This window comes from Theobroma cacao, chromosome 9, assembly GCF_000208745.1.
Source record: "Theobroma cacao cultivar B97-61/B2 chromosome 9, Criollo_cocoa_genome_V2, whole genome shotgun sequence".
NCBI lineage: Eukaryota > Viridiplantae > Streptophyta > Magnoliopsida > Malvales > Malvaceae > Theobroma > Theobroma cacao.
Genome location: NC_030858.1, coordinates 1,324,950 through 1,347,065, shown reverse-complemented (window position 1 = coordinate 1,347,065; position 22,116 = coordinate 1,324,950). Strand labels below are relative to the sequence as shown.

General features: G+C 36.3%; 4 protein-coding genes across 7 annotated transcripts; 3 read left to right on the top strand and 1 right to left on the bottom strand.

The window, feature by feature from the left end:
• Positions 1,135 to 2,506, bottom strand: LOC18587799 (ethylene-responsive transcription factor SHINE 2). Its single transcript, XM_007011808.2, has 2 exons — positions 2,149 to 2,506; positions 1,135 to 1,985 (listed from the first exon to the last, which is right to left on the bottom strand). The coding sequence occupies exons 1-2, from the start codon at positions 2,226 to 2,228 to the stop codon at positions 1,457 to 1,459; spliced, it is 609 nt and encodes a 202-aa protein (XP_007011870.2). The 5' UTR covers positions 2,229 to 2,506; the 3' UTR covers positions 1,135 to 1,456.
• Positions 5,457 to 9,150, top strand: LOC18587798 (phospholipase D alpha 1). The gene is made up of 4 exons (XM_018128431.1): positions 5,457 to 5,729; positions 6,440 to 6,493; positions 6,586 to 8,491; positions 8,599 to 9,150. Exons 1-4 carry the CDS (start codon positions 5,634 to 5,636, stop codon positions 9,030 to 9,032), a joined length of 2,490 nt encoding a protein of 829 aa, XP_017983920.1. The 5' UTR covers positions 5,457 to 5,633; the 3' UTR covers positions 9,033 to 9,150.
• LOC18587797 (phospholipase D alpha 1) lies at positions 11,001 to 14,777 on the top strand. The gene is made up of 6 exons (XM_018128512.1): positions 11,001 to 11,141; positions 11,398 to 11,451; positions 11,548 to 11,647; positions 12,060 to 12,131; positions 12,213 to 14,064; positions 14,145 to 14,777. Exons 3-6 carry the CDS (start codon positions 11,555 to 11,557, stop codon positions 14,600 to 14,602), a joined length of 2,475 nt encoding a protein of 824 aa, XP_017984001.1. The 5' UTR covers positions 11,001 to 11,141; positions 11,398 to 11,451; positions 11,548 to 11,554; the 3' UTR covers positions 14,603 to 14,777.
• LOC18587796 lies at positions 15,292 to 17,984 on the top strand. Of its 4 annotated transcripts, none has more exons than XM_007011804.2 (6): positions 15,292 to 15,608; positions 15,716 to 15,823; positions 16,670 to 16,917; positions 17,104 to 17,191; positions 17,569 to 17,635; positions 17,735 to 17,984. In XM_007011804.2, the coding sequence occupies exons 2-6, from the start codon at positions 15,768 to 15,770 to the stop codon at positions 17,795 to 17,797; spliced, it is 522 nt and encodes a 173-aa protein (XP_007011866.2). In that variant the 5' UTR covers positions 15,292 to 15,608; positions 15,716 to 15,767; the 3' UTR covers positions 17,798 to 17,984. The 4 variants fall into 4 exon arrangements, with proteins under 4 accessions (XP_007011866.2, XP_017981937.1, XP_017981936.1 ...); XM_018126448.1 differs by having other exon boundaries at positions 16,594 to 16,917; XM_018126447.1 differs by having other exon boundaries at positions 15,293 to 15,608; positions 16,665 to 16,917.

Below are 22,116 nucleotides of genomic sequence, written 5' to 3'. Positions count from 1 at the left end.
TCCTCCTTTTGTTTTGTTCTTTTTCATTTGTGTTTTGTCTAATTGTCTTGATCGAATTGATCCTATCTTCCCACAAACATTTATGATGTCTGAGAGCTTAGATGTGAGGGAGTGAAGAACATGAATTCCATAGACAGTTGTTCTTTCCCTTTCTATTTTGGCCTTTTCTTGTTGATCAGAGATTTAACTCTTGAACATCATTCTCCAATTGAAAGAGAAACAATCACTACCCAAATCCCAATTATTGTTCAAATTTAGGTTTTAATTTTTTTAATTAAAGAATCATGATTTTTTTTTTTTTTTTATGTTTGTCCTTGTTACATAGATGAGTGTCAGCCCTTTCAAAGACATTACAGATAGATATCTTTAGGCTTTCCATTCAATAACATAAGTATCTTAATACTACATATTTCTGTGTTTCTATTTCCCCATAGTCAAAATTTTGCTCTTATTTAAAGGTGCCTTTCAAGGGGGCAATTGCTGTAAGTTAAAAGAATTCTGAAATTATACTTTTCATGCTACAAACCTATGGTGGGTTTCTTTTAATAAAGTGAGGTTGGAATCTTATGTGGAAGATGCCAATTTCAATTCATATCTACTCATGTTCATGATAAGGGAAAGAAAGAAGGAAAGGAAGGGGAAAAAAAATAAAGTTGGGTTGGACTACTGGAGGGACCATGTTGTTTAATTTATAGATGACAGACAACTAGTAGCAGCAAATATGTAGGGCATGAGGAGAACTTGACTTGACATAAATTATTTGAAATTGGGTGATCAAGAACAGGAAATGTGTCACTAGTTTGGGAAGAGAATATAGACAAAATCGTGAAGAGTCAAGATTTATATATGCATGGAATCCTCTTTTATTCACCAAAAATGGAGGAAAAAACAAAAAGAGGAGCAGTCCCTTTGATTATACTTCCTCTCGTGGCAGGAAGGATATTGACAATAGATAAAGCATTTAATACTATTTAATAGATAAAGCATCAAATCTCGCACAAATATATATACTGGTAATGATTTATAGGTACGTATGTATGTATACGTGATATGTATGCAAGTAGCATTCCTCAGGAAACCAAATTTGTTTTTGGTAACAAGGTTTCTCTAATTTAGAACCAAAAAAGACATTAATAAATCAAACTAGTAATGATCAATTTGCTGCATATCAGACATATGGCTAATTCATGGTCCAGAACCAGGAACTTGCTTCAGGCTTATGAAAATCTAACACATAACTGACATTGAAGCTTGGATTAGTAGGTTAAACAGTTGTGTAGGTGCTGATATACATTTGTTTCATATGGTAAATTTCACAATTACCAGGTAAGATACTGCATATTGTTGCACCAGTTTTACAGTAAGAATGATTTTCTGACCAGGAAAGGTGAAATGAAAAGGACTTGAGTAGTTTTACAGAGGGATGTACACATGCTATTTAAGGATTATGTCTTTTCTAAACTCCACCTGAGCTTGAAGTCATAGGGCAATTCCAGTTGAGTAGTTCTTCTATCATCTGCATTGCGATCCTATCCTCTTCTCCCATTACACTTCCAGCTTCAATCTCGTCAGCCATAGGAGACGACGACCCTGACCCTGATGTCAATGCTGATCCATCTTCCAATAATGCCGGCGCCTTCTTATTCCCTAGCTCAACCCTCATGACCCAGCTGGAGCTTGAACGAGTGCCTGCGCGTTTTTGCCAGACTCCAATATGAGAATTATCAGTGTCAAGCCTCAGGCAAGTGAGAGAAGGTGATTGGTCTTTGCAACACTTCCTGAGCTTCGCATTCAGGAGCTCGGAGAGGGCCTTGGGAGGCAGTGGAGAGTCATCATCGCAAGCATTTGTGTCACCAGGTTGATCAGCCTTTGCTACAGGAAAATTGGTCTTGGCATTTTGTCCATTCATCAAAATGGCAGCCTGGTCGTATGCTCTTGCCGCAGCCTCAGCTGTCTCGAATGTGCCTAGCCATACCCTTCTCTTCCTGTACATCAAACACAACCGAAATCAGAGTATGTAACCGGGCTGATGTATGGTAGTAATGTTATATAAAAAGAGAAAGAGGGACGGAGGGAGTTCTTATATATAGAAAAGATAGTTAAATATTTCATAAGAATTGGTGTAATAAAGTAAGTGGGTGAGCTTACAGTAAAGGATGGCGAATCTCTGATACCCAAGAGCCCCACTGTCGCTGCCGGACACCTCTGAACTTCCTTGTTTGTACCATGTTTCCTGAGGAGAAAGACTTATGAGAACTGCAGAGATCATAAATATGAAGCGGTGAGTAAGGTGCAGTTTTAAGAGGAAAAATGAAAGGGTAACTCTATGTGTGCCGTATGAGAGGGAAAATTATTGCATGAGCTGTCGGTGGATTGAGTGGAAAGTCCATGTAATTAGTACTTGCTGCAATAAAGATTTCACCTACACATGCCATGATAGAACTAGGTTCACAACCACAAAGAATAAATGAATAACATGTTGACAATCCTCACTTCTCAATGGGAAAGGGTTCTAGTAAAAATAATGTTCACTACCCTAGCCAGATCATCCAATTATTTGGAAAAGAAAAACAAAAACCAAAAGTTACATCAACAACAATTTCCATCAAAGAAAAACATCAGTCTGTTTTTCTTTGAAAAAAAAAATTCTTAATGCTTAATCTTTTCTTCCAGGGGAATGCATGCATTTCCTGTCTGCTTTTGGAATAAAAGTTGGTAGATCAGCTTTCCAAGTCGAAACACACATTATGGGGAAGCCTGCTTTTGCTTCTAGTCCTGTGCAATTGCAGTTAAAGGGTTTAGTTCAGTTGGATGAAAGAAATGTGAATCAAAAGAAGGGTTAATAATTTTTTTCTCTGGCTGATCAGTCAATTATTGATTAGGTGTGCTCTCGAGTTTTGCATTGGCACGGGAGTTTCCAACTTTTGGGTTGGCATATTAATAGGAATCTAATATGGGTAGTTGATTACTGAGCCGACTTTGTGATTTCTGACAACAAAAGTCATTTGCCATTAGTGGGAAAAGATTGAAAGCAGCACATAAAGTTAGCTTAGCTTATCTTTGCAGTTTCTTGGCTGGCTTTTTCACTTTTACACCCGCAGCAAGGGCTTGGTGAGAGGACAGGGAGGGTCTTTCCAGGGCCCTGAGCCATTAAAAACTTTCTCTGGGCTTTCTCAGGATGTATGCACAAACACAACCTTCTCTGCCATCTTCTTTACCCTGTCAATTTCATTGAATATTCATCATTTATCCGGCCGTCTTAAACTTGAATTAACTCGCTCCTTTAGTCTTCAACGTTTTCCGAGGTATAATGAGAAAGTAATGGCCTGAAAACAAGATAGAGGTTAACCAATTTGTACAAAGTTTCTACTTTTTTTTTCCCCTTTTCTCCATTCTAGGATTGAATGAAAACTCATCAGGTCCATGACCGCAAGATTAAGTGGACACAGTGCTGCCACCACCACCTCAGAATATATATATATATGTATATCAAATCAAAAGGATCCTTACAGTTGTGCTGATTCTATGTTTCTTTTTTATACTCTTTCCATCTCATTTTATTTGTTTGTATTTGATTTTTTTTAATCAAATTACTTTAATTTTGATTGTTAGTTTTTAAAATGTATATAAATCTATGATTTTGTTAAAAAATAATGATCAAAATTAAATTTATTTAATAAAAAAATAAAAAATATAAATATAATGAAACCAAATGAATAACTACTACTAAATTACTCGCTGTTTAATATTTTATCCTAACATCGGTAATCAAGTTAAAAACAAAAAAACTTAAAACACTCATAGCTTAAAAGTTCAAATAATGGAGTAGATAAAGATCAATGTGAATCTAATTGAATATAATCCCAATGTTAATTTGAAAGTTAAATTATTTCAATCACTTTAGGCCGTAAAAAGGGTCAATTATCATCAACCCTATCTATTTTTCAATCATACCTAATGTCTACAACGTTCCCATTGGTGGAATTGCCCATTATAACTTGCAATAAATTAGCCTTAGAAATGTAAACATATTAAAGAAAAATAATAATTAAAAAAAAAGGAGGTTAAAAGTCATTCAATTATATGCTTTAGACTCTGCAGCAAAGCTGTACTTTACTGACCGAAGGTCTCCCATCTTCCGCATTGGGCAATAGGTTAAAGGCAATGGCGTCTTAATTATTGGTGGGGTTTGATCTTCGGGATTAGCTGCCTCTTGTCCGCTCTTTAGGTGCAGCAAATTTATGGCGAAACTAACGTGGTGGTTAGATTAGTTTTGGCTCACTCCCCATCATTGATTTCAACCAGAAACCTTGCAACAATTTTATATTAAAAAATTATGAGAAAGAAAATAAAGAAAAAAAAGTTTAAGTTATAGTCGTAATTTTATATTAGATTTATTCGGTTATATCGATTGATAATATTTTACGGAAAAAAAAAATCGAATCAAGAGAAAATGTGTTGTGTCTCAGTCTCACACAAGTCAACGATATGTTGTCGGTAAGATTGTAATTTTATATGAAAAAATGTTTTATCTATTTTTTAATTTTTATGATTTTATCTAACATATCTTGTAACTAATTAAAGTGATAACAAATGGTACGTATATATTTACATGCTTACATTTGTTATTGGCTATGCCTTTCTAAAAGAGTGAAAGCGACAGTCGGTAAGATCTAGGTTTTTTTTTTTTTTTATCAAATGAAAATTCTATTGAATATTGATAATTGATACATGACCTAATCTAATACAAATAGACTAAATCGAAACTTATTATAAATCCATTGAAAAACTCATCATCAATTTAAAGATGTCATATATAATCTTAAAATTTTAAGTGGGGTTTTCATCTAATGGATACCCTTTTGCATATAAAGAAACCAACCCCCCCCCCCCCCCCAAAAAAAAAAAAAAGAGAAAAAGATTGTTAATATTTACTCTTTTTTCCTCAAATAAAAAAAAAATCCAATTTTTAAGATGCTTTTGGCTTAAGACTTTGAACCTCCTTTTTTCTTTCTTTTTTGATTCTTTGTCTTTGGTTCGCATGTATCATTCTTCAAGCAAAGAATGACTTAAATGCATTGTTGAACTCTCAATTGGGGGAATATTTTCTTTTTGGCATTCATTCACGAATCATGCAACATGCTTTTTGTGACTTTCATATTTTTTTCAACTTATAAAGAATATTTTAAAAAATATTTTAAAATACATCCGAATATTTAACTCATTCATATCAACTTGTATATATATAAATATGTCTGTTCAAAGAATAGAATTTAACGTATCGAAAGACCAACTCTCACCCCCCTAAGCATGTTCATTATATATTAAAGCCATGCATATTAACTTTTTGGGCAAAGTGGTTACTGAGAAGCGAAGCTGGGATTGATTCCTACTCCAAATCCTCGTGCACATTATCTCTTTCTTCACACTTCATGTCAAAGCTTATAGTATTTTTGGTCTGCTTTCCTTCATAAACCTCTCCGGAAGGACTTCATCTCTTTTAGGCAATAACCCACCCCACAGCTAGCTTCTTAGTTCACCATTTTGCCATGGTTTTTGGCTTGTTAGGAATGTATATATTTGTGGGTGTTTTTGACTGAAAATTCATTTGATAAGAGTTTGCAGGTTAAACAATGGGGCCCCCATATTTGCTGCATGGGACACTTATTGCAAAAATAATTGGGATTGATGTGCTACTCTATGGATGTAAAGAGAACTTCTGCATTGAGGTATGTGAGTTCAATTTAGGGTCTATTAATCAATTATTACAAACTAAATTATGGTTATATTTGAATATTGGAACTTACTCGGGGGCTTTGATTCTTGGAGGAAAGAAAATTTTAGGTTAAATTTCACATTTGGCCCTCTTTTATATATTAACAATTTACTAATATCTATCATGCACGAAAATTTTAAATCAATCTCATATATTTGTTGTATCATTTAAAAGTATTGTCTTTTTCATATATAATTATTAAAATTTTATTATTATTTTTTAAAAATAGTTGATTATTTTTAATTATCTAAAATTTTGATATGTTTGATTTACATGAATAAACTATGAAATCTAACAATTGGATTAACCAAATATAAATTTCATTAAAAGTTATGAAAATGTGTAACACTAAAGAGATATGGGCCTGTATTTAAATTTATAAATGTTATTTAGGTTTAGAAGATAAACTTTAAGGCCATGTAAATGGACCCAAAGGCCCAATATTTGATAAAAATGGACCCAAAGGCCCAGAAGGCAGCAGGCCATTCCTGTTCGTAGCCCAATTGAACGAACATTCTGTAATAAAGAAAAATGTTCGAGTAAAGAGAGAATGAACTCTTTTAACAATCTGTTAATGATGAAGATATGAGCATCAATAAATGGACTTTGTTTCTAAAGGAATTCGATCTATCTTTGTTTGTTTTCTTCTCTGAAACTCTGGAGACGATGGGCGTAAGCAAGTTGCAGAAAAGGTGTATAGCGAAAATCAAGAGAACGGTGCGATGCCTGCTTTATCCTTCTCGCTACCCTTTTCATTACTTATCAATCTTGGCCAACAATCTCGTCCTCAACCAAACGTTTTCATGCAGTTCTTAGGTCCACAGCTCTATGCAACAGTTGATCTAGACAGAGCGAGGGTCGGGCGGACAAGTGTGGTAAGACATAAAGCCTCCTCGCCCCAGTGGAACGAGACCTTCCGCATATATTGTGCCCATTCCATCACAAATGTTATATTCACCGTTAAGGATAACAGTCCCATCGGGGCAGTCCTGGTTGGCAGAGCTTGGTTACCCGTCGAGGATATACTCGTTGGGGATACCGTGGTACGCGAAGTTGATATACTCGATGAAGAACGTAAACCAATACCTGGAGATTCCAAAATCAAGGTGGAGTTGAGATTTTTGGGTGTTAGCCAGGAGGGAAGTTGGTCTCAGGGGATCAAATACCCTGATTTCGGGGGAGTTCCTTTCACTTTCTTCAGACAGCGAGAGGGCTGCAAGGTTACCCTCTACCAGGATGCCCATATTTCAGATGGTTTCAACCCAAAAATAAGTCTATCTGGAGGGAAGCTTTATGAACCTCAGAGATGCTGGGAAGATATCTTTGACGCAATTGATAAGGCAAAAAATTTCATTTATGTAACTGGTTGGTCTGTGTACACTGAAATAACCTTGATAAGGGACCCAAGGAAGGAAAAGCGTGGGAGTAGTGATACACTTGGGGATCTGCTCATAAAGAAGGCTGCTGATGGCGTGAGAGTTCTTTTGCTTGTTTGGGATGACAGAACTTCCATTGACATACTGAAAGAGGAAGGCTTGATGTCAACCCATGATGAAGAAACCGCTCATGTCTTTCGGTACACGGCAGTGCACTGCGTTCTATGCCCTCGTAACCCTGATAATAAAAAAGGCATTGTTGAGGGAATTAAAATTGCTACCATGTTTACTCACCATCAGAAAACACTGGTTGTTGACAGTGAAATCCCTGGATCAGAAAAGCGAACGGTTGTCGGTTTTATTGGTGGCATTGATCTTTGTGATGGGAGGTACGATACTCAAGACCATCCTCTCTTCCAGACTTTGAACGACATTCATCATGATGATTTCCATCAGCCAAACTTTAAAAACGCTTCAATTAAGAAAGGTGGTCCAAGGGAGCCTTGGCATGATATTCACTGCAAGCTAGAAGGTCCTATTGCTTGGGATGTACTGTACAATTTCGAACAAAGGTGGCTAAGACAAGCTCGGTGGAAGAAACATCTCCTCTTTCCGCTAGACAAGCTTGAGCAAATGATAGTCCCCCCAAACCAAATTGTGCATTTAGAACCCAGTGAAACATGGAGTGTCCAGTTGTTTCGATCTATTGATAATGGGGCTGTCGTTGGCTTTCCTGAAAAACCTGAGGCAGCAAGTAAGTTTGGCCTTCTGAGTGGGAAAAATAACATTATTGAGCGAAGCATTCAAGATGCTTATATCAATGCAATTCGCCGAGCAAAGAACTTTATTTACATTGAAAATCAATATTTCCTCGGAAGCTCCTTTGGTTGGAAAACTAAGGGTATCAACATTCTGAAAATTCCTGATATTGCTGGTATCGACATTGAGGAAATTTCTGATATTGCTGCTTTAAATCTTATACCAAAGGAGCTATCCCTAAAGATTGTAAGTAAAATTGAAGCAGGGGAGAGGTTTTCTGTCTACATCGTGATTCCAATGTGGCCAGAAGGTGTACCAGACAGTGGTCCTATTCAGGCAATTTTAGATTGGCAAAGTAGGACAATTGAGATGATGTATTCTGATGTTGCCGGAGCCCTTAAAAGGAAAGGACTGACTGCACACCCCCGAGACTATTTGGCATTTTACTGCCTTGGGAACCGGCAGACGAAGAAGACCGAAGAATATATACCAACAGAGCCAGCAGATCCTAAATCAGATTATGGCAGAGCTCAACAGTCACGCCGCTTTATGATCTATGTCCATTCAAAGATGATGATTGGTATATGTCAAAAACTTATTATAAATTTATCTCTGAAGCTTATTTTTCATTTCCTTGAACAGTTATATAACTTTTTGATCGGAAGTCTGTAACTTGTTCTTCTCCAGTTGATGATGAGTACATAATCATTGGATCTGCCAACATCAATGAGAGGTCAATGGCTGGTTCAAGAGACTCTGAGATTGCAATGGGAGCATTTCAACCATATCATTTAGCAACTACGCAACCAGCAAGGGGTCAGATCTTTGGTCTCCGAATGGCTCTTTGGTATGAGCATCTTGGACAGCTTCATGACTTCCTCGACAATCCAGGAAGCAAGCAATGTGTCCAGCTAGTGAATTCTATTGCTGACAAACACTGGGAATTGTACTCAAGTGAAACATTTGACCAGGATCTGCGAGGTCACCTACTACCCTACCCCATTCAGGTCGGGGATGATGGATCAGTTTCAACCCTTCCAAGGACTCGGTTTTTCCCTGACACCAATGCTTGTGTTCTTGGAACCAAATCTAACATCCTTCCTCCAATTGTTACCACTTAGTCTCCATAGCTAACCAGTAAAGATAGCAGTTCAAAAATTGTTTCCATTGACAAATAGTTGTAACAATCATATTTGTCTTAAATTGCAGAATATGTTCATGATAATGCTGCTTGAATCAGGCACTTGAATTGCAAGCTTTGCAGTCAATTCCAATCAACAAATGGGAAAACTTTAAACATTAAAGATTCAACAAACCCTCAACAGTTAAAGCATATATGCTCATTTTCAAGATTAAATTCTCATTTCTCCCTTGGAAACTTCCAAGTGGAGTTAAGTGGTTGCTTCTTAATAAATACTATTGGCATTTTGTGCATCAAGCTAATCCGATTAGTAGCAGTATCTACTCCCCTGTACAAGGAAAAAGAAAAAGAAGAAACCATATTTTTTTGGTTCAAGGAGATACTTGTTATTTTCAAGATAAGGAAATTTATACAGGAAAATAATAAGAGAAAATACAATGAACAAAATGCAAAACCTTTAGCTTTGTACATGGGTTTAATATTCTTTACCCTAATTTCTTTTCCAGGTTCAAAAATGGTAATGCAAGAGCCTAAAATTTTTGTATTTATTTCTTTCAGTTTCATTTATTTTCTCCCTTGTCCTAGCCCAAATTGCGAACTAAATGAAGTTATAAGATTAATGTCTTTTAATGTACTCCTCCGTCTGTAAATATTTGTTCCTCGTAGAGATTAAGATGAAAACTTTGACTCTTGATGTATTTTATATTAAAATTTGATTAAAAAATGGATAAAAAAAGGATGGAGACAATAATTCAAACTAAACAAAAAAAATGATAAAAAAGAAAAAAAAAAAACCAACTCTATTATGTCTACTTGTGAGATAAACATCTGAGGAAATTTTAATATTGAACTATTGAACAAGAATTGTTTAATCAATTAAGTTAAAGTTGTTTGATAAATTTACTTTTTATAAACTCTTTTTTATAGATAAGTTGTTTGGTAAAACAATTTATATAAACTCTAATTTTAGTTAAAATTATCATAAAAAATATTTAATAAATAACTTTTTATTAATCAGGAATTTTTTTGTTCAAAATAAAAAAAATTAATTTTATTTTTTTATCTATTTAAAATAAATTGTTGAAAATATTAAAAAGATTTTTATATAACATAAAGTTTATAATTAATACTAAAAAAAATGAGAAATAAAAGAAAGCAGTGAGTCGACTACTGAAACTCTTAACCCTAACAATAGAAGAGAATCAAAAAAGAAAAAAAAAAGTCTAAGGTGGTAATAATAATTTAGGAAAATCATGTTTAGCTATTGATGTCCTTACTAACAAAGTTAACTTTCATGAATAATATTATCTCAACAACCATAATCAACAAATATTATCTCAATTTTCATCTAATTTATCTCAACAACCATTGACTTATTTAATTAATTATTTTAATCATAATCATCAAATATTATATATACCATAAAGAAGTTAAGAATAAATAAACATCACATAATTGTCATATCAAACAACAAATTGAGAAATATCAACTAATAAAAAGAGTTTTCAAAGTACAAAAAAAACAACAGAAAATAAAATGAAAAAAAAAAATAATACCTGAATGCAGTTTTGAATTTTGGATATTCTTTTTTCTTAATTTTTGTAAGAACAAAAAAAATCTTAAAATAATGATTTACAAAAAGGGAGAGAGGAGAGGAAGATCGATGAGGAGAGAGGGAGGGAGTATTTTTTAAGAGGGAGGATCTTTTTAGAAAAAAAAGCTCTCTTAATAAACTAGAGTGTTTAAAAAAAAAAAGAGAAGAGAAGAGAAACCTACTAATTGGAGTTTTTTTTTAATTCTTTTTTTTTCAAATTTAATTCTTTAAAAAATGTTATTTTTTTAAGAGCTTTTTGTGAAATTTTGTTTGGTCTAGCTTCTTCTTTTAAGCAGTAGATAAATTAAAAATAAATCAAGCCAAACAAGCACTTAAAAACAGACGTTGCAATTTTCCAAATGATGTTCGATTACTTGATTCCTGCTGCACCTATAAATTTAATCCTGATACTTGTGTTGAACACCTTGCCTTGGATTTGAATCTAGAACCAGAACCATAGTTGTTTCCAATCCAAGCAAAGGATGACTTAGCCAGGTTTGATTCTAATATGTATTCCAACTTAAAAAGTTCCATTTTCAATCTTATCTTCTCTCACTATAGAATAGCTTTGGGACCCATGACAAAGTTTGGATATGCTGTGGGAAGGAAGGGCGGGAACTTATTCTGACTTGAAACTCTCTTGCGTACAACTCCTTCTCAGCGTCTCTTGATTCTTCTTATCAAGGAAGAATTCTTGAGATCTCTCTGTGTACTTGTATAAATCTTGATATGACACCACTTTCTTGGACAGGATGCTTCCACCAATCCATAGAACTCTTGAGGGATTAGGCTGTTAATCTCAGAGGTTAGTCCTTGTCGATGATCTTTTCATTAATCTTTGGTTTGCATCTAAATGCATCTGTCATTAAAGTCTTAATTAGCACATCGTAAGTGTTTGCAGGTCAACAATGGCGACCCATTTGCTCCACGGCAAGCTTACTGTGAGAATATATGGGATTGATACGCTGAAGTACCCTAGCGGATTAAGTCTTTTGAGCAAGGTACATGCATGATTAGAAAATTTATAATTGACCTGTGATTTTTAACTGTTTTTGTTCCTTTTTGGAACATCATGCATGGTTTAATTTGCAGAGAATTCCATGAGGTGGGTTATCAAAGGTAATTCCCCTTCCACCATGATTAACCATGTTTAACCTCTCCTGCCAGTCCTTCGCCCCCATTGGCAACCCATCATAATTTCGTTCTACATGAATATTTTTTATTGTCAAATGCATTTTTTCCCTCTATTAGTGAGTACACCAGTTAAGATGATAAGTGGGTTTGATTTGAATGTCATTTGCATGGTGTGTAGTGTTTTTCTTTTTCCTCCCAAGCCGTATACTAGTGAAATCAAATCAACTTTTTCCATGAATTCTATGCATATTCATACTCTTAATTTCTTGAATTTTGGAGGCTACTGGGCCAACGCAGCTCGCGAAACTATTCATAGCCCAACTAAAGAGAATAATGCTATGCCAATCCGAGGTACTCGTAATACAGTCTCATTACCATATGGTTCCTACTGAGATTTATGGTCTCTTTTAACATCTCCAAATTATGATGCAGATGATTGGTTCAAAACTTTATGCAACAGTTGATCTAGACAAAGCAAGGGTGGCACGGACCAGAATGATAAGTAAAAAAGGCTCGGAGCCTATATGGAATGAGAGTTTCCGCATCTATTGTGGGCATCTGATCTCAGACATCATATTTACAGTCAAATATGCTAATCCTATCGGGGCAACACTCATTGGAAGAGCTCACATTCCTGCTGAGGATGTCATTCAAGGGGCTGCAGTGGATAGATGGGTTGATATCTTAGATGAAAATCGTAATCCCATCCCTGGAGGTTCTAAAATCCACGTTCAGTTGCAGTTCTTCAATGTTACCCAGGATAGGAATTGGTCTCAGGGGATCTCGAATCCTGGATTTGAGGGAGTTCCTTACACTTTCTTCAGCCAACGAGAAGGCTGCAAGGTTACTCTATACCAAGATGCCCATGTCCAAGATGATTTTTCATCGCCCACCATGTCTCCTTACCAACCTCATAGATGCTGGGAGGACATCTTTGATGCGATCAATAATGCAAAACACTTGATATATATCACCGGATGGTCTGTGTACACTGAAATAACGCTGATAAGAGACCCCAGAAGGCAAAAGCCGGAAGGTAACCTGACACTTGGACAACTGCTGAAGAAGAAGGCTGACGAAGGTGTGGTAGTTCTTATGCTTGTCTGGGATGATAGAACTTCTGTTAAGGAACTGAAAAGGGATGGTTTGATGGCAACCCATGATCAAGAAACAGCTGATTACTTCAAGGATACAAATGTGCATTGTGTTTTGTGCCCGCGAAATCGTGATGCAGGAGAAAGCACTATTCAGGGCTTTGAAATTGCTTCCATGTTTACTCACCATCAAAAAACTGTAGTTGTTGACAGCGAATTGCCCCGCGAAAGATCAGGCAAGCGGGCAATCGTCAGTTTTGTTGGCGGCATTGATCTCTGCGATGGGAGATATGATACACAAGACCATCCCCTGTTCAAGACTTTAGGCACAACCCATCGTGAAGATTTCCATCAGCCAAATTTTGCAGGCTCTTCGATCGAGAAAGGTGGTCCAAGGGAGCCCTGGCATGATATTCATTGCAAGCTAGAAGGTCCAGTTGCATGGGACGTCTTGTACAACTTCGAACAGAGATGGCAGAAGCAAGGTCGAACCGATTTCCTGATCCCGAAGAGCAAGCTTGATGAAATCACGATTCAACCGTCACCAGTTACATCATCAACAGACCCTGAAACGTGGAATGTCCAGTTATTCAGATCCATTGATGATGGGGCTGCTGCTGGCTTTCCTGAAGCACCTGACGCGGCGGCCAAGTTAGGTCTTGTCAGCGGAAAGGACCGAACCATGGATAGAAGCATCCAAGATGCTTATATCAATGCCATCCGACGGGCGAAGAATTTTATTTATATTGAAAATCAGTATTTCGTCGGAAGCTCATTTGGCTGGAAATCAAAAGATATCAAGGTCGAGGATATTGGTGCTTTACATCTCGTACCAAAAGAGCTCTCGCTGAAGATCGTAAGTAAAATTGAAGCTGGGGAAAGGTTCACTGTCTACATTGTAATCCCAATGTGGCCAGAAGGTAAACCTGAGAGTGAATCTGTTCAAGCGATTTTAGATTGGCAAAGGAGAACAATGGAGATGATGTATTCTGATGTTACTGAGGCTCTTCAAAGAAAGGGACTGGACGCAGATCCCAGGGAGTATTTGACATTTTTCTGCCTCGGGAACAAGGAGACAAAAAAGGCTGGAGAATATGTACCTACAGAGCAACCAGATCCTAATTCTGATTATGCTAGAGCTCAGCAGGCACGGCGCTTCATGATCTATGTTCACTCAAAGATGATGATAGGTATGTGATGATCTATTCTAATCAATCTAAATACAGTTCAAGAAATATACATTATTTGACTTCTTAGCTCCTCTTTGCAGTGGATGATGAATACATAATAATTGGCTCTGCCAACATTAACCAGAGATCAATGGACGGCGGGAGAGACTCTGAGATTGCGATGGGAGCATTCCAACCTCATCATTTAGATACTCCTTTTCGGCGAGCCGGGGGTCAGATATATGGTTTCCGCATGGCACTGTGGCAGGAGCACCTTGGACATATTGAGAGCGGTTTCCAGTTTCCAGAAAGTCTGCAGTGTGTTCGAGCTATCAATTCCATAGCTGACAAGTTATGGGGTATGTATGCAAGTGATTCCCCTGAGCAAGATCTGCCGGGTCACCTGCTGCGCTATCCAATTCAAATCAGCAGCACTGGAGGTATCACAGCCATGCCAAACATGGAGTTTTTTCCTGACACAAAAGCTCCTGTCCTCGCCACCAAAGCTCGTGTCCCCGCCACCAAAGCTGAATACCAACTTACTATTCTAACCACCTAGCCGGTGGCATATCTAATCCTGATATCTGAACACTGTACTTATTGTAAACAATGATGACCAATAATGGTGTACATATTGTTTTCTGAAAGACTATTCCTTCAGAAACTTTCCAAATAAAATTTCGAAACTGTTAAATTACTTCCTGATTACAAAAGAATGAAGCCTTTTATGGATATCTTGCTTTTCTTACGCCAAATCTAGCGTTCATTACTTCATCTCTCATGCTTGATTGATTCTTTCAGGAATTACAAAGGAACCTTGCTCCCTCTCTTTGTAAAAACATTGTTTAAATTCTATTCCAAGAGGAACATAGCTCAGCAAAGCGGATGGCATGAGTTTGAACATTTTCCAATTAAACCGTTCAGGAGTTTGTTGAATTGATTAATGCTTTGAAAGAGCTCTAGCTATAAGAATAAAAGATTCTTAAGAAGATTACAAGAGTTATGTATCAATTATTGGATCAGATATTGGAGTGTAATCATTCATTTCCAAACACTCAAGTTAGATAATTTTCATTTTTTAATTATTTTTTTATTTAAACACATACTTATTTTCAGAGGAAAAAGAACAAATGGATAATCAGTTAGCATGGGGTCAGCTGTTGGCTGCCGAGCCGACATAGCCTACCAACTGCAAGCCACGAAACGGCATCTAGTTCAGTCCATTTCTAAAATGTGGACCTTGCCTTTCCTCTGGTCTACATCCCAACGGTTCCTGTTTCAGGCTCATTAACTGATCTTCATCAGCCCAACCATTGAGCTTTTTCCCTTTTTTTTTTTCTTTCATTTTTTTTCACCTTGTTTGGGTTTTTCCCATTCTCCCCAAAGAACCACAATTCAATAAAACAAGAAAATAAATCCAAATTAAAAAGGAAAAAAAAAACAGAGAAGAGGAGAGGCCCTTTGGTTGAATCAGTGACCAAGGGAGGCCAAAAGCAACCTTTTTCCCAAGGGAAAGATCTAACATTTTATCCAACTTATCAATTTCTAGACATGCCGTTTTCAAGGTACTTACTTCATTTCTTTCAATCCAGAAAACCCCTTTTTTCCACCAAGAGTTCCAAGGAAACGGACTTGGAAAATAAAGGTATTGACTTTATCATTATTCTTGCAGGAATTTTAGTCTTCTCCTTCCTGGAATTAGGATTTTGCTTTGGGGATTTTAGATGCAATCTTCTGGTTACCTTCCCCCTTGGATCTGTGCCCTTTTTGCGTGCATGGGGTCAGTGCTTCTTCATTATTATTTTTTTTACTGCAAAGAATAAAATTTTTTACTTTGTTTATACTGTTTATTTGAATGGAGTTTATCACATTGATCCTCTGATTCTTAGCTTTCTTGTTTATAAGACAGAATTTTTAAGGTTCTATTTGTGTTGTTTAAGTTTGCTTTTTTTATTATGGAATCTTGGGTTTATGTTTTATGCTTACTTGTTGTATAAGCGAGCTATAAGAAGAGTGAAGAAGAGGTATCCGGGAGGAAGGGGCAGAGGGGACTTTTCGATTTTGGGGCATTCTTTGCTTGAAGTTTAGGCCTTTGGGTAGCTGATTGTATGACACAAAGAGTTTTTGTTTTGATTTTGGAATTTGGGGTTCTATAGGACGGTATGGATCCTAGGTGTTGTTTATTAGCTCAGACTGAGAGATGCTTTGGAAAGAAACCCTGTTGTTCGTTTGTTTTGTTTTCTGGAGCTTATTTGCGTGCTCTTGCACTCTGGCTGATGGGAACATTCAAGTGTAAATGCAAAGCTCTTTTTAGTGTGAGGGACTAATTTTCTTTTTATGTTTTTCTGCTTTAGTTTGTTTTAGAAATGCTTTAATTCACTCTTCATGTGCTGCCTGGTTATAATTTTGGTTTACCTACTATGAGCTTTACTGAATTGGATCTGGGTGTGCAAAAATTTAGTGGTTATATATTTAGCTCATGTCATGAATTTTTGTATCACATGCTTATTTCCATTGTATGACTGCAAAGTGGATGATTTTCTCTTCCAGCCGCTAGAGTAAGGATTGAGTTGTTATAGTCGCTACCAATTATACATGTGGTTAATCCTGGTTTGCAACAGAGCAGAGGTTGTTTTGGATGCTTCACGAAACCCACACTGATTGTTGCGGTGGATGACCCATCAAAGGGTCTCACAATTCAAGGCCGGAAAGTGAAGAAATCTAGCCTTTCTGAGGATTTCCCAAGCAGCAGTGCATGTGAGATGGAATATAGTGCAGCTCAGTCCCAGGGAAGCGTTTCATCAACCAGCCTGTCAAATCAACCCCCTGATCCATCTGGCAGTACAAGCTATCCTTCTGAATTCGTAAATCATGGTAAGTTCAGATATCTTAGCTTCCATATGCTACTACATAAAGCTGAATAGCATCCTTTTTCATATATTTGCATGTTCTATTGCAAGTTTTTAGTACCAATCTACTGAATTTCTCAAAAAAGGATCATCATATTCTTTTGGTAATCCTCGTATTCATCCTTTCTCAAGATGAAATTGTTACTTGCAGGCCTTCTTCTTTGGAACCAGACAAGGCAACAATGGCGTGGAAATAAAAGGTCTGAGAAGCGGGCACAACCTCAAGAACCCACAATAAGGTTAGTAATTTTCATTGTTTTTCTAATATGAAGTACACAGAACATTACTCGGGACAAGTATAGAGCAGAAGTCCTTTAGAATGCCCTGAGTGACAAACTTTTTAGATGATCTTGTTTAAATTCCATCCCCGGTTTGTACATTATTTTTTTATGGTACATGTGTGGAAGTCCAACGGGGGAGGAGGAATTCAAAGCTTGGACCTTAACCTCCTAAAGAGGGATAACAACAACTAACCCGAACTTAAGTTGTTGCAACCACCGTATACAACTTTACACTTAAACAACAAGCCTTTTTCGTCCTTTGTCCATTTCTTTTCTTTATCTTTCTTCTGCTGCTGCTTATCATCTTTGTCGTGGTTCACGATTGTGTATTGCAGTTGGGATGCTACCTATGAGAGTTTACTAGGGGATAATAAGCCATTCCCCCAGCCGATTGCTCTTCCTGTAAGTTTGCATGCCTACTAGACGGTTTCTTATGTTACTTGAAACTATTTATATTCTCCTTTTAGAGTTCCTTAATTCTTGTTGGGTTCACTGTGACAGGAAATGGTGGATTTTCTAGTCGATTATTGGGAGCAAGAGGGCTTATACGATGGAGTAGGATGATGTAAAGAACTATTCGATAAGAAGAAAAATAGAGAAAGGATATATTTTTCGAGGAATTTGTTGAGATTGCCGATTGTACCATCCTCTTTTGGATTGTTCCATTGTATTATCCTTACATTACAATTTACAAGTCCTTTATAAATTGGCAAGAGAAATGCAATACTCTAGTTTCTAGTATTGTCCATCAGCTTCTTAGTCCTTTTGTTAGTTGTTAATTAAAGAAGAAAACTTGCCGTTTGCCATGAGAAAGATGCTTGGTTTTGTTGGTCTCGTACAGGTCTAACAGTCCAAAGAGGAGCTCCCAAGGAGACTGGCTGTACATTTCAACGAAGATGGACGAGCATGTCTTATGAACTTGTGCCAATAGGCTGTTTGCATTTACCAAAAACCATTTAAAGAGGCCTGGATCCAGCCCACAGTGGCTGAAAACTTTCATCTTCTTGACCATGGGTTTCTCTGCTACAAAAACTGGCCTCAACGAATCAGAGTACTCTTACTTATACATACACACACAAACATACAAATGTGATCCAAGCCGGGTCCCAGGCAGTTTCCTTTTAAAGGGTGTCTGTTTTTGCGTCAGCCATGGAAAACTTCTTGGTAACCAGGCAATCAGGGACAGATAATAATAATAATGATAAATAGTGAAGCTAATGGTATTGGTAACCACTAGTACAACTAATAATGTGTTTCACATTGAATGATGGCCTTAGCACAAAGAAGAATGGAATTATGTCATGTTTTTCACATAATAATGTCTACATTATTATCTAAAAAAATGTTGGTAGTAGTAGCAATAATTGGAAAAGGTTAGGGGTGATGGTTGCAAAACCGTGTTTCAACTTGCTTTGGGGTCTGCTTCTTTCCTCTGGGAAGCATACATCGAATTTGACAAGAAAGATGGCTTCACCACCCTCTAACAATGTGGGGCGGTGGGCCATCACTACCTGATACTTTATTGATAAGATTGCTTTTGCTCCTTTGAAAGAAAACAAAATGGTGAAGTTTTCATTGACAAGGTGGTTGATCAGACAATGTTGTCATCAAACAGTGTAAGAATTTAAAAAATTCAATGAAATTGAAGTATAATGACAACATTCAACGTTAACTCCCCGTATAATGATAAATTTAATTTTAATCTCAGTTAAGAAATCGGATTTTCATTCATGTAAATCAATGATCATGCCCTACTAATTTTGATATGAAAAAATACAATTATATACAGCTAGAAAGAGAGTTGAGCCTTGATCTGGCACTGACATTGTTAAAGTGATAGCCAGATGGCAATTTCATTTGGCCATGCTCAAAAAAAGGAAAAACCCAATTAAGAAATAGTTCAAGTTGGTGGCTTAGTCATATGGATGACTTGTTTTTGCATTTAACCAAAGAGTACTGATCAGGCAAAAGATAGGAATCCCTCAGCATAATCAATCAATTCAATGCACTAAAAAAGAAGGGAAAAAAATATATATATATTCACATAGAAGAAAGCAAGTGGTATAAAGGAATAGTGAATTGGAGTAGATATGCATGCACCTCCAAATTTGATGAGTTGGGGGGCAGGAATTTTGTATATATTAATAGCCCTCGTGGATGTCATGGAGGAGGTGCAGGTGGAGCGAACCAACCTAGGAAAGAATGCATATTTGCCATAATCCGTAATACTATAATTTAATGTTAAGTGCCATGCTTTTTCCCCAGACTTGGTCAAAACAAGGAGTTGAATATATAATAATTGCAGGGATTCCCACTTCCAGAGGGTAACTTGAAGAAAATCAATGAACCTGGGAAAGAAGAAGAATCCGTACATCCTTTCTCTGACTAGGAACCACCTACCTCATGTTTGTCATTATTGGGAAAGGTCTCCAACTGGGTAATTTTCTTTGTCCTTTTTTTTTTTTTTCTGTAAAAAAACATTGCTAGTTGATGTGTATATGCATATGGAAATGAGTGCCAAGCATGAGCTGATTTGAAGCAGAGAACTGATCAACTTGCTTGCAATGAATGGGAAAACCTCAGATGTACAGGCTGCTGCATTACTAATTAATAAACAAAATCAACATAATGGCACGCACTGCATGTGGTTGCATTCAATGAGAAACAATTTTTTATGATTGCTATTAACTGCCGGCTTACTTACTTTACTTCTATCTACAAGAATTGAATAGAAATCTTCTGTTTTTTTTTTTTTCTTAATTTTACATTTAGGGTTCAGAGCTTAAGAGATTTTGGATTCTAAAATTTATGGTTTAGAATTTAGGGTTTTTAGTTTCATAATATAAATTAGGACATATGATGTAAAATTATAAAAAGAGACACAAAATAAGAGTAGAAGATTTCTATTCACGAGAATGAACCCTTTCCAATTTCTATGATGTATTTACACAATACCTCAAAAGTAATCATTTATTTTTCATAATCTTTCACTTCAACGGTTAATTTTTAAAATTTTTATTTTGAAAAAAAAAAGAAAAAGACTTAATAGGTTGTCGTACTTGAATTTTTTTTTTAAATTTTTTTGACATTAGCATGNGGGGGGGTTGGCTGGCCGGTTGGGGGAAAAGGCAAGGATGTTTTCAATGGTTCTCCATGATAGTGTTTCATATACGTACATATGTGGTTCACATTTCAGATTTCCCAATGTTAGTATGTCCCAAATGGGGGGCCAAAGGCCAGATTGGCATGAGTCTCTTTCCATTGCCCAACGTATCAGAAAACAAACACCTTTGCAAGTTGATGTCTTGAAAGGAATTTCTCACAACATGGATTGTTGCTCTTGTCTACTCGTCCAGATTCAACATAAGCTCTCTTCCTTTCATTCTGCTTTCACGTCCTTCTCATGGACCTCCCTTTTGCGTTTTAATTTTTCTCAAATCTTTTTCAAAATAAATATGTGAGATGGTACGGTTCCTTATATCGTATCTTTTTCGCATATTTTTTTTCCTTATTGGTCCAGTGATACAGTGACAACACGATAAGAATAACTTTCCTTTCTCTTAATTAACATCCGTAGGTTTAGAAAAGAGAATATTATGCCTATTTCCTTTTCATCGGAGTCAATATTTTAACTTCAAATCTTAACTACGGTTATAAACTAATTTCACAATTAATGTCTTGCATATCTTTAAAGAATGTTATTTGAATGTGAGGGAACCGACCCAGTTGGGATGCATAGCTTTGTGTAACCATGGGGTGGCATCATAATTTGGTCATTCCCATTTCTCCTGTATTCCCGCGGATTCTGGTCATGGCGACATGGACATACAACTGGATCCGTCAAAGATCGTTGTTATAAAATTCCAAGTTGAAGCAGGGTATATTCTCTATTTGTTTACATGCAAATTGAAGGTTTAGAGGTTGGCAAAAGCAGCTGAGAATGGATCACATACACGTGCATTGCCGAATTTCATGAGTCGGAAGGAAAACCCTTCTCGGAAATATGGCTGGTTGGGATTTGGGGAATGTACTAGGAAGATTGCATCAAGCCCGACTTCCCAAGAAGTTGACTACATTTTCACCAAACTTCAAAACCCTTTCTAAACGTACCAGAACCATAACAGGGTTCAAGAAAATTCACCTAAACTAAGACTCTATTTGATAAAGTCGACAAGTTTTTCCGAAAAAGTTTTCAACCTTTTACTTTGTTCTGATGGAAGAAAGTTCTAACGAATGCATGTAAAGAATTTTACAAATCAACAGAAACTATTGTGTTGACGGTCTTCTCTTCTCTTTGAAATCGATTCTATAAATCTTGAGATTGATCTCACTTGCAAAATATTGTTTTTCTCTTCTTGTAAGATTGATCTCACAAAACAATAAAGCACCATTATTTTCTTCTTTTATTTCTTTATTTATTATTTTTATTCAATTATTTGGTAAAAGTCATATCATTATACCTATTTGACTAGTTTCATAGGACGTTTCGAGGAAAACCCAGCATGTTAGTGGAATATTTTATTACAATGGGTTAGAATGTGCTACAACTTATAGCATGACATGGTACTTCAAAGTTCTTATACTTAATAGTATTTCTTAATATATTAATGAAATTTTGGAATCTAAAGTAATTGTTGTGCTTTTGATCAATGCAACATTTAAAAGGCTATATTATATAGACTTAAATATAAGGAGACAAAATTATGTGTTAAATACACTATTGGAGTAATGTCTTATGGACAGTCCATGTATTTGCCATGCATTATCTAGTTGGTACAAAAAAATTAAGTAGCCCACAAATGTAATGTTCGAGTTTATCGGTTTTGAATCTTAAGACTTATTTCGGGTGTATTATTTAAATAATTTTATTTACATATAGTAAA

Coding starts and splice junctions, on each gene's coding strand:
- LOC18587799 (XM_007011808.2), bottom strand. CDS start 2,228: ATGGTACAAACAAGGAAGTTCAGAGGTGTCCGGCAGCGACAGTGGGGC. Junction 1,986..2,148: donor GAGATTCGCCATCCTTTACT/GTAAGCTCACCC, acceptor TTTGATGTACAG/GAAGAGAAGGGTATGGCTAG.
- LOC18587798 (XM_018128431.1), top strand. CDS start 5,634: ATGGGGCCCCCATATTTGCTGCATGGGACACTTATTGCAAAAATAATT. Junction 5,730..6,439: donor AAGAGAACTTCTGCATTGAG/GTATGTGAGTTC, acceptor GAAACTCTGGAG/ACGATGGGCGTAAGCAAGTT. Junction 8,492..8,598: donor CCATTCAAAGATGATGATTG/GTATATGTCAAA, acceptor GTTCTTCTCCAG/TTGATGATGAGTACATAATC.
- LOC18587797 (XM_018128512.1), top strand. CDS start 11,555: ATGGCGACCCATTTGCTCCACGGCAAGCTTACTGTGAGAATATATGGG. Junction 11,648..12,059: donor GATTAAGTCTTTTGAGCAAG/GTACATGCATGA, acceptor TGAATTTTGGAG/GCTACTGGGCCAACGCAGCT. Junction 14,065..14,144: donor TCACTCAAAGATGATGATAG/GTATGTGATGAT, acceptor TCCTCTTTGCAG/TGGATGATGAATACATAATA.
- LOC18587796 (XM_018126446.1), top strand. CDS start 16,206: ATGGATCCTAGGTGTTGTTTATTAGCTCAGACTGAGAGATGCTTTGGA. Junction 16,359..16,664: donor AATGCAAAGCTCTTTTTAGT/GTGAGGGACTAA, acceptor GGTTTGCAACAG/AGCAGAGGTTGTTTTGGATG. Junction 17,192..17,568: donor CCTCAAGAACCCACAATAAG/GTTAGTAATTTT, acceptor TGTGTATTGCAG/TTGGGATGCTACCTATGAGA.